The sequence below is a fragment of the Peromyscus maniculatus genome, chromosome 19 (assembly GCF_049852395.1).
Source record: "Peromyscus maniculatus bairdii isolate BWxNUB_F1_BW_parent chromosome 19, HU_Pman_BW_mat_3.1, whole genome shotgun sequence".
NCBI lineage: Eukaryota > Metazoa > Chordata > Mammalia > Rodentia > Cricetidae > Peromyscus > Peromyscus maniculatus.
In genome coordinates this window covers 21,503,397-21,517,496 of record NC_134870.1, presented here as the reverse complement: position 1 = coordinate 21,517,496, position 14,100 = coordinate 21,503,397, and the positions used below count along the sequence as shown (strand labels likewise).

The window sequence follows — 14,100 nt, the reverse complement described above, 5'->3', positions numbered from 1 at the left end:
CATTCATCAGATATTAACAAATAATCTTTACAAAAATTTACATTTTTTTTCAAATGTGTGTTGTAATAGGAATGAGCTGCTCACATCTGCTCCTCCAGTCATCTGTCACAGAGTATTGTTTTGAAAGAAACAAGAATAATCAGCCTCCTACACATGATGTCCTTGAAAATAGGAGTGTTTTTATTCTTTTCTGATAATGTTCCTCCTGAAGTTACACTGAACTCACTAAGTGGTGGTGTCTTATGTACAGTGTGAAATCTGAAGCAACCAATTTTTAAAAAAAAAACTCCATTACATTAAAAAATTCCCATTGAGCCAGGTACACCTTTAATCCCAGAACTTGGGAGGAAAAGGCAGGTGGATCTCTGGGTTTGAGGCCAGCCTGTTGTACAGTGCAAATTCTAGGTCAGCCAGGGTTACACAGAGAAACCCTGGCTTGAAAAGAAAACAACAAAAATTCCCATTGATTTGTAATACATCCAAGTACATTATAGTTTCTATCACACATGATTTTCTATCACCCTGTATTGGTTATTTGAAAGATGTTGATTCAGTGAGTTATATGTCCAGATTCTAAAATATTGAATTATAACATACCAAAACTCATCTTCATTGAAAGAACCAGTTATCTCACAAGAAATATTTAACCAGTGTATATAGTCTTAATGAGATATATGTTCCCCTAAGTTTTTTTATATTCTATAAAAATGTATTAATTACAGAAAATAATTAAACAAAATTATGACATTTTCAGACATATTCATGTCCTTTGATTTTTCTTGTCCCCATTACCTTCCCTTGTCCTTCCTCCCAACTTCTACTGGTCACTTTGTTATTTCCAAAAAGTGCACTTCCTGCTTTCATGTCTTTTATTTTGTTACCATTTCTTTAATTTACAGAACATCCTACATTCTACAAATGAGAAAATGTATGTTGTTTGTCTGAGTCTGGCTTACTTTGTTTAGTCAGATCTCCAGTTCCTTCCAATGTATTTTTCTTCGTGGCTACATAATAATTTGTGTGTGTGTGTGTGTGTGTGTGTGTGTGTGTGTGTGTGTGTGTGTGTGTAGACTGATTCCATGGGTTGGTTTTAAGAAAAAGGCTTCTGAGGTGTCTGCTGCGTACAATCCCTCTGCTCTATCTCAGTGTACAAGTGAACAGTCAGTAGCTGTGGTTTAGTTTTCTCTCTGGAGAGTTCCACAGTGGCTGCACTGAAGGAGAGTTCTTTTTCCTCACAGTCACCTGAGTTTGTTTTTGTGTTTTCTTGGTGATAGCAGTTCTAATAGGGTTGATATGGAATCTCAGTATGGTTTTGATTTCTATTTCTTGGCTATATAATGGTATTGAATCTTTTTCTTGAATATTTTTGGCTATTAATAGTATTTCCTTTGCCTACTTACTGCTTGGATTACTGGAGGTTTTCGCGTTTAATCTTTTTAGTTGTGTATATATTTTCGATAGTTAGTTCCCTGTCAGACGGCTCATGCTCTGGAGGCTTTTTGTTTACTTTGCTGAACAGGAGATTTTTAATTCATGCTGTCCCATTTGCCAATTCTTATTACTGTTTCTGAGTTATTAGGGTCCTTTTCAGAAAGCCCTTGCCTACACCAGGATTTTAAAGTGTAGTTCCTATGTGTTCCTTGGCCAGAATAACATTTTAAATCTTATTAAGGTGTTTCTGATTTGTACTTGGAGAAAGTTGAAAACAAACACTCTGAGGATATTCTTCTTTTTTAAAAACAACAACAAAACAAAAACACCACTACCACCACCATCACCACCACCACCACCAGCAGCAACAAAACTCAAGCTCACTTTGTGAATTTACAAGTATACATTTGGTCTGAGAATATAGTTGAATGGCTGAGCATATAATTGGCCCTAGCTTCTAGTATCAGTACTGTAAGAGAAAGATGTATGTCCCAAGTGTGAAAGTGATAATTTGTATGAAAGTAATAGTTTGACAGGGTATTTTAAAAAAGGAAAGAAAAATGATGCTCTGTGATAAAAAGAAAAGTCCTAAGGTAGGTTGCAAACCCATCATGTAAGAATTTTCCTTCATGACAGCTGTCTTCGTAATGTAACACACAACATTTTATTTAGAAAGGTGGTATGCACTCATAGATCAGGGTTTCATATAACTATCCTTTGTACTTCTTCACAAGGATACTATTAAATTAAGATTGTTTTTCCTTCCTGTGAGTATCTATGGTGAAGAATGTAATAGAAAAATACAATTGATGCTACTGCCTCATTTCATGGTTAAGAATCAGCAGTTTTGTTCACCCTTGTTTTTATACTCACAGCATGTTAACAATACATGAAAAAGGCAAATGGTGCCTGAGTAAAACTAAGAAACTTTTCAACTTCTCAGGCCTCTGGTAAGGTAATGGAGCCCCCAACAGTTAGTGGCCTGCATCGTAGCAGGTCCTATCATGTAATTTCAATTCTTCGCAAAATAATTTTCCCACATAACATTCAGACAATATGAATCAGTACAAATTAATCTGTTTATACATGTCACTGAAAAATAAGAATGCATAGAGAAAAACTACCTGAATAACATTGGAAGTTGTAGAACAGTAAAATTGATTTGTATATATTTAAATTGTGATGATACTACATCATGATCCAGATTCTATCATTTTGACACGTTTGGCTGATTTATGATTTGTCCATTGATTGCAAGCTATAGTTTAAAAAATGCTTGGCCAAAAGGAGTATGAGATTTAATCCCAGGGTTTAAAAACCTCACCTGTCAAACAGCAAGAGACTATAGTCTTCATCACTAGGTTTGTTAGGTACTACATACTGCATTTATATCACCATATGCATGACGTGAATGGTTTATTTGAGGTGCTTATTATTTGACTTTAGAACCTAACTGTTGTTTATGCTGAACTTTAGATTTTCATGGCCTTATTATTTCATGACAAAACAGAAACGATATTATATATTTTTACAGGTTAATTATCATGCTCGGCATTACCATCTTACTCCATTTACTGTCATCAACATTATGTACAGCTTCAACAAAACTCAGGTGAGAATCTGTTCTACTAAAGCTGTATATTTAAACTTGTGAAGCATTGAAGTAAGAATTCTCCCTTTGAACCGGGCGGTGGTGGCGCACGCCTTTAATCCCAGCAGGTGGATCTCTGAGTTCAAGGCCAGCCTGATCTACAGAGCAAGTTCTAGGATATCCAGGGCTACTCAGAGAAAACCTGTCTTGGGGGAAAAAAAAAAGAATTCTCCTTTGAGTTTTCCAGAATTTGAACTTAATTCAATGAAATTGCAAAGAACTGTGCTAAGTTCTAAGAATTTAGCAGCAGGTAAGGTAATGTCTATACATACAATCAAGAGTTACAGTATAGTCATAGAGACAGAAATGTCAGCAGAAGATTATAGTATAGTATGAGAATGATAAAGTACTAATTATTCTATAGATGAGAGATGCATCATCAAAACTGATGTACTCCTCCATTTTCTCATTGCTGTATCAAAATGCCTGACAGAAACATCTAAGGAAGGAGGGGTTATTTTGATCAAAATTTAAAACAGTGTCATCTGTCATGACAGTGATGACATGGAGGCCTGAGCTCAAGGTAGCCGACCACGTTCAGTCCATAGTCTGGAAGCAGAGAAGCATAAATGCTGACACTTAGCTTTTGGGCCATTCTTTAGCTCTTGATGGTAATGAAATGATGCTGCCAATCTTACGGGTGGGTCTTCCTCCTCAGTTAAACATTTCTTTTTCTTTTTTTTTTCTTTTCTTTCTTTTTTTTTTTTTTTTTTTTTCTTCTTCGAGACAGGGTTTCTCTGTGTAGCTTTTCGAGCCTATCCTGGAACTTACTCTGTAAAGCAGGCTAGCCTTGAACTCACAGAGATCCTCCTGCCTCTGCCTGCTTCCCGAGTGCTGGGATTAAAGGCGTGCACCACTACCGCCTGGCTGAGTTAAACATTTCTAATCTGTTTACAGTGAAGATTGACTACCACAACTGGGACTGATCACAGGGTATGGCGTGAGAAAGCTGTTGAGAAAGAGACACTGACTTGCATATCTGTATATTGACTTGTCAGGAAGTCTGCTTCTTAATGCTGAGGGTAAAGGTTTCATGTGTTGGTGTTCAAAGGCAAAAGGAAAGGAGAGGTTATCACTTTGGGGAACTAGGTTTTATGCAGTTACTAGTACCTTGTAGCAGAGGTTGAGGGTAAGAGGAAGAAGACAAAAGAGCCAGAGAAGTGAGCAGCATCATAAAGGGCCTTCTGTGGTTTATACACTTTATCCTAAAAACTATGAGAACCGTTGAAGATGTTTTAGAGTAACAAGTTCATTGTGAACCAATGGATTATTTGCATCAAAATTTAAAATTTGTGTATTTGACTTCTAAGAACTTTTCTATATAAATCTTTATGTAAATGTGTAAAAATGTGTATCAAGGATATCATATTGTGGTATTGCACATAATAATGAGCCAAGAAATTATAATATCTAGCAAGAGGATACCACTAAAACAATGATCCATTTATGTGGTAAAACACCAGGTGGCCTTTATAAATATGATGCTACCTCTGTGTGTACCGATTTGGAATGATCTCTGGGTTGTTTTTTATGGTTCAAGATACATCTGTTAAAAATGAACAAACCAAAAAATTGTACATCTTTGCATGCACACAGATATTTTGTTACGTGCTGAGCTGTATCTGGAGAATGGAAGATAAAGTCCTGCTAAGGGACTAGGAAGAAAAAGAAATACCTTCTCATACTATATTGCTGCTTCTAATTTTACAGTATTGATATTTTATTTTCTCATTCACTAATAACATAGATAAATGATAGTAGTAACACTGCTGCTGTTATTGTAGAAACAGTAAACTCTTGTGGCGTTAGATGTATATAAGTAATATGTAAGGATGGAGAAAACAGATTTATCAGAGGCTGAGATAACTTACACAATTTTGGTTGATTAGATAGGAAGAATGAGAAATACATGACTTGGACACAAGTATTATGAAGCAGTTATTAAGAGAAGTAAGAACCACAACAAAGAAGGAAAAGAAATGGTGCTAATGGGTATGATTGAGTGAAGTTGTGGAAATATAGAATTTGAGATACCTGTAGGTCATAGACTAGTAGGGAATTGAATATAGAGATACCTGAGGTTTTTAATGAGTCATTTTGGAGTACTTAATTGAATGGAATATTCCTCTTGGTCTAAACTTGGCTGCCATGAGACATTAACAATTGAGGCTACCGTAGTGGCACAGGCCTATGATCCTGGGGCTTTGGAGGTTGAGGAGGAGGAGGATTGAGAGTTCAAGGCAAGCCTCAGGTACTATATAAGAATTTGAGCTGGGCGGTGGTGGCACACGCCTTTAATCCCATCACTCGGGAGGCACAGCCAGGTGGATCTCTGTGAATTCAAGGCCAGCCTGGTCTACAGAGTGAGATCCAGATCCAGGACAGGAACCAGAACTACATGAAGAAACCCTGTCTCAAAAAACAAAAAACAAACAAACAAAAAAGGGTTTGAGGCTAACCTGGGTTATGTGAGAGTGTGCCTCAATGGAACAAGAACAAAGTGGTAGAAATCTACCACTGTTAGATTTAGTTACAGTTCTGTAAGATTTGTATTAGTTAATACCTTATTAGGAAATATCAGCAAACTTTTAATGACAAGTTTAATTAAGTATAATGTTTTATATTTAGGCATTAACAGAACTATTTTTATTGTTTTTGTTTTGATTTTAGGGACCAAGAGCCCTATGGAAAGGAATGGGAAGTACATTTATTGTTCAGGGAGTCACACTTGGAGCAGAAGGCATAATTAGTGAATTCACACCTTTACCCAGGTACATGTGTGGCCTTTCCCCCATATTAGTGTTATATTATTATCAAGTATGGAAGCCAATATCTTGAATCTGAAGACTTGTCTGAAATGGCACCGAGGAGGACAGAGGAGCCCCTCCATTAGTTACACCTTGCTGCGTGAGTGTGTGACAGGGACTTCCACGTCCCAGTGCCTGTTGAAGCGTGCCTTGCATTCCTACTGCTGAGTGCCAGCAACTGCCAGCTAAGTGACAAGCAGGAGATTAAGCGAACAACCTCTTTAAGTAGCTCATTTGATTCTCATGCATTGTGTGATTTGTGCTGTCATTAAACAAACCACTTTTAGATATCAGGGATACCTACATGGAGTTACTGGCACATATTTAAAAAAATAACTGAGAATTGAGATAGAGTCTGAATTACGAGTAAGAATTGACCGGGTAGGAAAGGAGCTCCTTCCAAGAAAACATGACAGCCTACCCGGTCTCACAGAATTAGACAGTCAGTGACAAAAAGAAGCAGCTGTGCTTGGGAATGACAAGAAGCCAAGATGCTAAAGTATGGGCATGCCTTTTTATACATGTTTTTATTTATTCTTTGATAATTTTGTGTATGTGTACAAGTATCTCGGTCATATCCAACTCAGATCCTCTCCCTCCCTCCATGATGGTGTCTTTTTGTAATGGCTTATTCTCTGTGGGCCTGGGACCACACGTTTTATCTGTTTCCTGACGTGTTTGATCAAGGGTATTCCTAAGAGGTAGTGTGAAAGGATTGCTTCCGACTGGCTGTAGAGAGCTAATGGATTAGTCTTCACCACACTGGGGCCATTCTGAGTTCTGCAGCAGAACAGAAAGTGCTGAGTTAGGAAGACATGCTAGGTGTGATCGATGGCAGCTGCTGTTAGGTTGAAGTGGGAGTATCAGGAAGTGAGTTGCCAGCAGTAGCTGAGATTTTGTTTTTAAATAGAAATGCTAACCAAAGTGGAGAGTTCAGTAAGAAGAAGTTAGAAAGGAAATAAGGAATTTAACTTTCTTCTTCTTTTTTTTTAGGATTTATTTATTACATATACATATGTAATGTATATTTATGTATACATAATATGCACACATATACATCTATATGTATATATGTATATATGTGTGTACACACACACACACACACACACACACACACACACACACACACACACACATACGCTTTCAGGCCAGAAAAGGACACCAGGTCTCATAGATAGATGGTTGTGAGCCACCATGTGTTTGCTGAGAATTGAACTCAGGACCTCTGGAAGAGCAGCCAGTGCTCTCAACCTCTGGGCCATTTCTCCAGCCCCAGGAATTTAGCTTTCAATAAATGGAGTTTGAAATTTTTGTCAGACCTGTACGAGTTGTTTTAGTTACTTTTATATTACTGTGAGGAGACAACACGACCAAGGCAACTTAGAAAGCATTTAGTTTGGGACTCATAGCTCCAGAGGGTAGTGGAGTCTATGACCATCATGGCAAGAACATTGCCGGAGTCAGGCAGACACAGTGCTGTAGCTATAGCTGAGAGAGAGAGAGGGAGAGGGAGGGAGGGAGAGAGGGAGGGAGGGAGGGAGGGAGGGAGGGAGGGAGGGAGGGAGGGAGAAAGAGAGACAGAGACAGAGGGAGGGAGGGAGGGAGGGAGGGAGGGAGGGAGGGAGGGAGGGAGGGAGGGAGGGAGGGAGAGGACACAGTAGAGAGCGTGAGAGATAGATCAAGCTAACTGGAAATGTTAAGTGCTTTTGAAACCTCAAAACCCACACCCAGTGACACACCTTCCAAAAGTCCACACTTCCTGACCCTCAAATATTTCAGCCTGTGGAGGCCATTCTCTTTCAAATGACCACAGCGGGACATGACTAAAAAGTGGTTGGAACTGTGGATCAGGACTACAGAAATTATTTAAGCATAGACATAGCTTTGAGTATTGTGGCATAAAACATTATTCAGAATATGAGACTCAGTGAAATTCAGCTAATGGAGAGGTGTAGCCCACAAGTTATGAAATCTGACAAGGAAAGAGCCCTGGACAACTTGCATGTCTACATATCTATGCCCTATGTGGGATTGTGGGGTGGTGAGAGCAGGAGTTGCAGGGTATAGTTTGTGATACCCTCAAAACAAAACTGGTGGTAAGCTTCATGACGTAGTTCTAGAAGCCAAAGGTTGTAAACTTCAATTACAGATACACTGGGAGAAAGAAGGTAGATACGTTTAGGGAAGTAGGCTGAGTTTCTTCTCTGTGGGTCGAATTCAGCCATTACTTTTGCAGGAAAGATATCCCTGGACTTGTAGAAAACTCTGAGAGACCCATACTGTAAATGCCCTACAGTTACGGCAGTTGGCAACAAGGCACATCTGCAACAAAGATATGATAGTCAGCAGGGAGAGGTTGTAATCTGTCGGCTACTCTTTGCATGGTCGACTTTCTGTTTTCAGTACTATATTCTTGTGCATGAACTCATGGATAGTGATAAAGCCTATGAAAAGTTCTTGTTTATTTATCTAAAGTTAGCCCGTAGGGCACCCTATTTTGCACTGTTAAGAACGGGAGTCGGCTGAAGGTCTAACCAGTAGTATTGCACATGACCTCAGTGCTGGGATGTGTTTGTAAGGGAAGGAAACAAAGAAGGCAAGAAGCTAAGAGCAAACTGTTTCCAATGTATTTGCTTTCAAGGAACTGTGTATTCTCAGAACTCCTTCAATACAGCTTTGCTAAAGATTTTTTGACTCATACTTTAAAAACTGAGTTTCAGTGCTTGGCCGACTTTCTATCTGTTAACTGCTCTTATGTCACAGGGTGCGTTTGGAAGTACAGATAGGCCAGACCTTTTGTTTTTGAGGCTTCCCCCCAAACACAGGGATCTATAAAAAGTTAACAAAGTGCAGGACATTCAGTTTAGTAGTGTGGTAAAAATTCAGTACCTGCAATGATAATATTTGTGGTTTGGTTTCTGAAACTTAAGTTTCAGAGCCGTCAGCAAACAACCGAAAGTGTAGAAAGTTGGCTACGAGGAGAGAAATGAAGAGGGGAAGTTGGAATAGACAGGCCTGTTCCTTAGGCCCCGGGCCACATGATCAGTTATCAAAGCAATGGCCCCACTTCTCAGAGAGAAATGGCTATCTATCTGAAGCACACCTGACCCTAAGCATTTCTGATAAAGAACGCTCCCCTGTGCTTTATCAGTAAGCAGAGGTTTGTATGCATGCTGGTGCTCAGCTAGCTTCCTCTTTGTCATTCAGTCCAGGATCCTAGCCCATGGATCCACCCAGGCTTGAAACTTCTCACAGACATGCCTGCAGGTGTCTCCTGGGTCTTCTCCTCTGTCACACAGTGGTGGCCATCATGCAGTCTGTCACAGCTTTCCCCTGCAGCCCCCTCTGCCGGCAGGCACACAATCAGAAGTATGTCCACAAGGAAAATCCTTTCTTCAGATTAAAACAAAAACAGAAATTTATTACTGCTTAAAAAACGAATTCGAAAATACTTAAAATAACACAGTTTTTGTTTTATTTACATTTATTTTTACATTTTAGGGAGGTTTCACACAAATGGAATCCTAAACTAATAGGTGAACACCTTCTCCTGAAATGGTAAGTTTTACAATGACGTTGTTACCAGAAAGTTCTATTAGCTTTTTTTAGAACTGAAGAACAAATCTTATGCATAATGTAGTAAAAGAAGCTAGGGCAATAGGAATAAACTGTCACAGAACAAGTAACGAGGCTTAGGGCCTGAAATACACACAGCATTTAAAGTGATTCTTAGGCATTTGAAAGGCAAACATCATGGTTTAACTTTTTTCTTTTGTTTATGTTACTTTTTCTTTCATTCATTTTTGGGGGTGGGATGGGGTGGGTATGTGTGCATGTTTGTGTGTTTGGGTCACTTGTGTGAACATGGAGGCCAGTCTCCTCAGGAGCCATCAACCTTGTTTTTGTTTTCGTTGAAGATGCTTCTTTCTTTTGAGATTATAATGTAATTATATCATTCCCCCTTCCTTTTTCTCCAGCTTTTCCCATGTAACCCTCACCTTGTTCCCATTCAAATTCATGGCCTTTTTTCTTTAATTGTTGTTGTTTGGTGTATGTGTGTATTTCTGAATACACAAATACAGCCTTCTCAATCCACATAATGTTACTTATATGTATATGTTTTTAGGGATTTGGTATTGGATAATCAGTTAGAGTGCAGTCTGGGGTTACTTATTAGGCTGGGCAGCAAGCAAGCCTCAGGGATATACCTGTTTCTGCCTACCTAGTTCTGATGCTGCAAGTGCATGCCACTGTGCCACTTTATACATGGATGCTTGGGATCAAACTTGGGTCCTCAGACCTGCATGGCAAGCACTTTACCAGCGGAGATCTCCTCAGTCCCTTGACCCAGCTTAAAGATAGATAGATAGATAGATAGATAGATAGATAGATAGATAGATAGATAGACAGACAAATTAAGTTACTACTATGTGTTGAACATCCCGAAGCCAAACATCTGAAATCCAAAATACTTGAGAATCTGAAGAATTTGAACACCAACACGACATGTCAAATATTTTGAATATCTCTAACCTGATCCTGTGTAATTAGGGATGGGGTGTCGGGATATAGCCACATAGAAAATACTATGTGAAAACTCTGTCAGCTTTGTGGGTAAAATGAGTATAACACATAAATTAAGTTTGTATCTAGACTTGGGTCCCATCCCCAGATATCTAGTTAGTTATATGCAAATATCCCCAAATCTGAAATATACCAGATCTAAGCATTTCTGGTAGGAGGGATGCAAAACATTTGTCTTGTTCTTAGTCAGAGATAGTAATGTATGTATTTGGTGAAGAGAAAGCTCAAAACGAGTCACATTATAGTCTAGTCTAAAGGCACCTAGTGATTTACATCAGTAACTAGTTTTACAGATCGGAAATTTATTTATTTATTTTTAAGATTGTGAATTGGAAATTCCTCTAGCTTGCTGGCTCCCCATGTGGGACAGTCTAGTACATAGTTACTGATGTTCCATTCACCGTGGAGGCCAGTACTTACGAGGACCTGGCCCCTAAGGGTGTTGGTGAAGTTAGCCCTACCCTTTTTTTTAAGTAACTATACTTTGCAGGCTTGCAAAGTTGTAATGTTACTGTATGGATGAGGAAACAACTTTGGAAAGCTGTACAATATTAGTTTTTCATAATAAAAGGGAACTTTGCTGACAGTTGAAGCTGGCCTAGTTCTGCTGATGGGAAATGTAGAAGTAGACAGTGAGAATAGGATAATAGCAAAAATCATTCTTGTACAGATATTACTAAAACACCAGACTGTGGAACAGTTGTTCATCCAAAAGGTTCAGAAAAAGATTTCAGACAGCATTAGTTATGTGCAAGTAGATGTCCACACAGTTAATCATAAATGAGCCTACATTCTGCTAAAGGTATAATCTAGTTTTTCTTTTTTGGCAAATTGTCTTTATATTATTATTACTTTTTAATTTCCTCTTTGTTCAATAAAGTACTCTGTGTTTCAACATTCTGAGTTAATATCACTAGTTTCAAAGTACAGTTGAAAAATTTAAAAAGATCATTTTGGGTTTGAGTGTAAATTAGGTGAATGCATTAAAACAGATCTTAAGATTTCGTTATAATCATGTGATTTTGTTGTACTGATGAAGTTGGCTTTATTTCTGCAGCCTAACATATATGGTGGCCATGCCTTTTTATTCAGCAAGTCTGATTGAAACAGTACAGGTGAGCTGTTCTTTTCTTGTAACTTTTTTGTTAAGTATTTTTAGAATATTCAGTGTACTGCGTATGTCTGATTTTAAATGTTTACTTCACAGATACATGTATTTTATCATACATTACCACTGGTGTAATATTTCCATTGCAAATTTGGGCCACACTTACAGTTTTAATTATTTTTCTTCCTTCCATGAAAACTATACTCTTCATTCAGGTATCCTAGAACCCAAACTATGACTTGTTTTGAATATATAGCTCTCTTTCAATGTGCAAGAACAATTTAAAATGCTTATGGCTTATTATAGCAAGTTGGTTAATAATTATCTGAGCATAAGAAATAATAATTTTAGCAGTCAGTAGGTAGTACCCATAGGTGATTTACTAGCAGCATTTTTTTTTTTTTACAATTTTTTTTTCTATTATCAGCTTGATACAGTACAAGTTCTTTTCCTAATAGTGAAATGTTTCACCGAAGCCTGTCCAGTGATTGAGTAAAACCAAAACTTATTATAAGCCACAGTCATCTTAGGATCCCCCCTGCTATGTAGCCTCCCTGGTTCTGTGGGTTGCAGTCTGATTGTTCTTAGCAGCATTATTTTTAAACATCCCTCTGATGGAACGTTGTTGGCATAAACACAAAGCTTAAGCAGTTTCCTGTTAGCATTTACATTCTGCTTGCTTGTCTTACTATTTCTAACCACACGGTGGCACTTCAAGCCCACTGAATTGAATTTTGTAGCCGCACCATCTTTTACAGGTAAAGCTGTAGCTGAAAGTGCTTGCTTATACAGCTTGTGTTCTGTTGCCAGCCCCCCAACAACAAGGATCCTTTTCCTGCCTGGGTCAGTGCCTGCTCTATAAATTGCTTGCTGGGCCAGCCTTGCCTTTCTGGTTTTTGTTTTGTTTTCTCTTAATTTGCTGTCCCGACTACATCATTAATCTCTGATTTTGCTGTTGCTGTTAGAACTAACTTTGGTTAACTGAAATTAACATCTTATGACCCAAATCTGCTTGCCTGTCTTCTTGCATTTGGGTGGTACTGTGTAGTCTACAGGGTTAGAAGTCTACGTGGTAGTCTCATTTTTAAAGATAAGAAAAACTATCAGAAAGATAATAATTTAGGGCAAAATAACTAAGCAACATGCTATATCAGGAAAGAGGTTTTAGCATGGGACCGACTTGCCACAGCCACATTTGTCTACTTAAATTAGAACTGTGACTTTAGACAGTTTTTTTTTTTTTTTGAAATCATTTTAAATTGTAAAATTTTATTTCCATAGAACAGAACTAGTATTTTAGTAACGCAATTTGTGTGTTTATGTAAGTATCCGGATTGCAGCAGTAGGTTTTCCTGTGTCCTTTTTTCTTGTCTGTTTTAACACTGCACTTGTGTGTGTCCTCTGTGTCTCACTTGTTAGGGCCCTGCTTCCCTTTCGACTCCCTTTGTCTGTATTGACAGCCTCTCTTTCTTTTCTCAGGTTTCTGCCCTAGTAAAAATCGTTCTGTTGGTGGCCTCATTTCTTCCGTCGCTTCTTGTCTTATATCTGTCTCAGGCCTGGGCCCTCTCTGTTTTTCATCTGTGCTCAGCTCTACTCCTGTGGATCTTGTCTGTTCTAGCCTTCTCTCAGACTCAGCTTCTTCAGGCAGCCTCCTCACCCTGACAGGGAGCGCCCTGCTTTCCTTCAGTACTAACTTGCTATCGTCAAGGGGCAGCAAAGTGGATCTTGATGCAGACTCTAGTTTTAGGGACTTTGGTTTTTGGCTTTGATTCTGCATAACTAATAGGCCATCATGCTTTTGGAGCATCAGTAAGCATCTAAGACTGCCTTCTCCTAACCAGAAGACCTTCCTCTTCTTTTGCTCATTACCATATCCTCTGTGGTACTGTGCCCTTGTAGGGAGCCCCTGACCTCTTAGAGAACATTTTTTTCCCTTGAAGATATGTGGATCATCAGAAGAACCACTGTTAGACATCCTTGAGTAGGAGCTACTTCCCAGTGATCAATCTATTATCCAGTGTCCTTGCATTCTGTCTATATGCACTTGAAAGTTTAGTGTTTAAGTTACAGTCGTTCTATCCCTTTACTAAAATTAGGGTCCATATTGAATCCCAAGATCAATTTCAGGCTTCTCAGAATACTGTTGTATCCAAGTCTTTATTGACTTGCCTTTTCATCTTCTTTAAATTTATTTTTTTTTAATTCATCCAACATTTATTGAGAAATGACCTGTATCAGAGAGGGTTGTAGACTTGTATAATACATTAGCAAACAATACTGACAAAAATCCTCTACTTCTGTAGCAAACTTTCTACAAACTTGTGGGGAGGATAGACATCAGTAAGACATGTCTGAAATCTGTGAGAAAAGTTGTCAGTGTTAAAGAGAGCAAAGCAAGGATGATGTGTTGTGGGTAGGAGGGACAATTAATGTTTTTGAAAGACGATCAGGTGCGGCCTCAATGAGAAGGTGATATTTGAGCAAAAGTCTAAGGCTGAGAAAGACATGATTATGTGAAG

General features: G+C 38.5%; 1 protein-coding gene across 2 annotated transcripts in view; it reads left to right on the top strand.

The window, feature by feature from the left end:
- Positions 1 to 14,100, top strand: part of Slc25a46 (solute carrier family 25 member 46) — a 33,575-nt gene that overhangs the window by 5,439 nt on the left and 14,036 nt on the right. For both annotated transcript variants that reach the window (XM_042263977.2, XM_006977952.4), the window contains exons 4-7: positions 2,966 to 3,043; positions 5,753 to 5,853; positions 9,391 to 9,447; positions 11,531 to 11,588. In XM_042263977.2, coding sequence (XP_042119911.1) covers positions 2,966 to 3,043; positions 5,753 to 5,853; positions 9,391 to 9,447; positions 11,531 to 11,588 — 294 coding nt within the window. The remainder of the gene's footprint in view (positions 1 to 2,965; positions 3,044 to 5,752; positions 5,854 to 9,390; positions 9,448 to 11,530; positions 11,589 to 14,100) is intronic.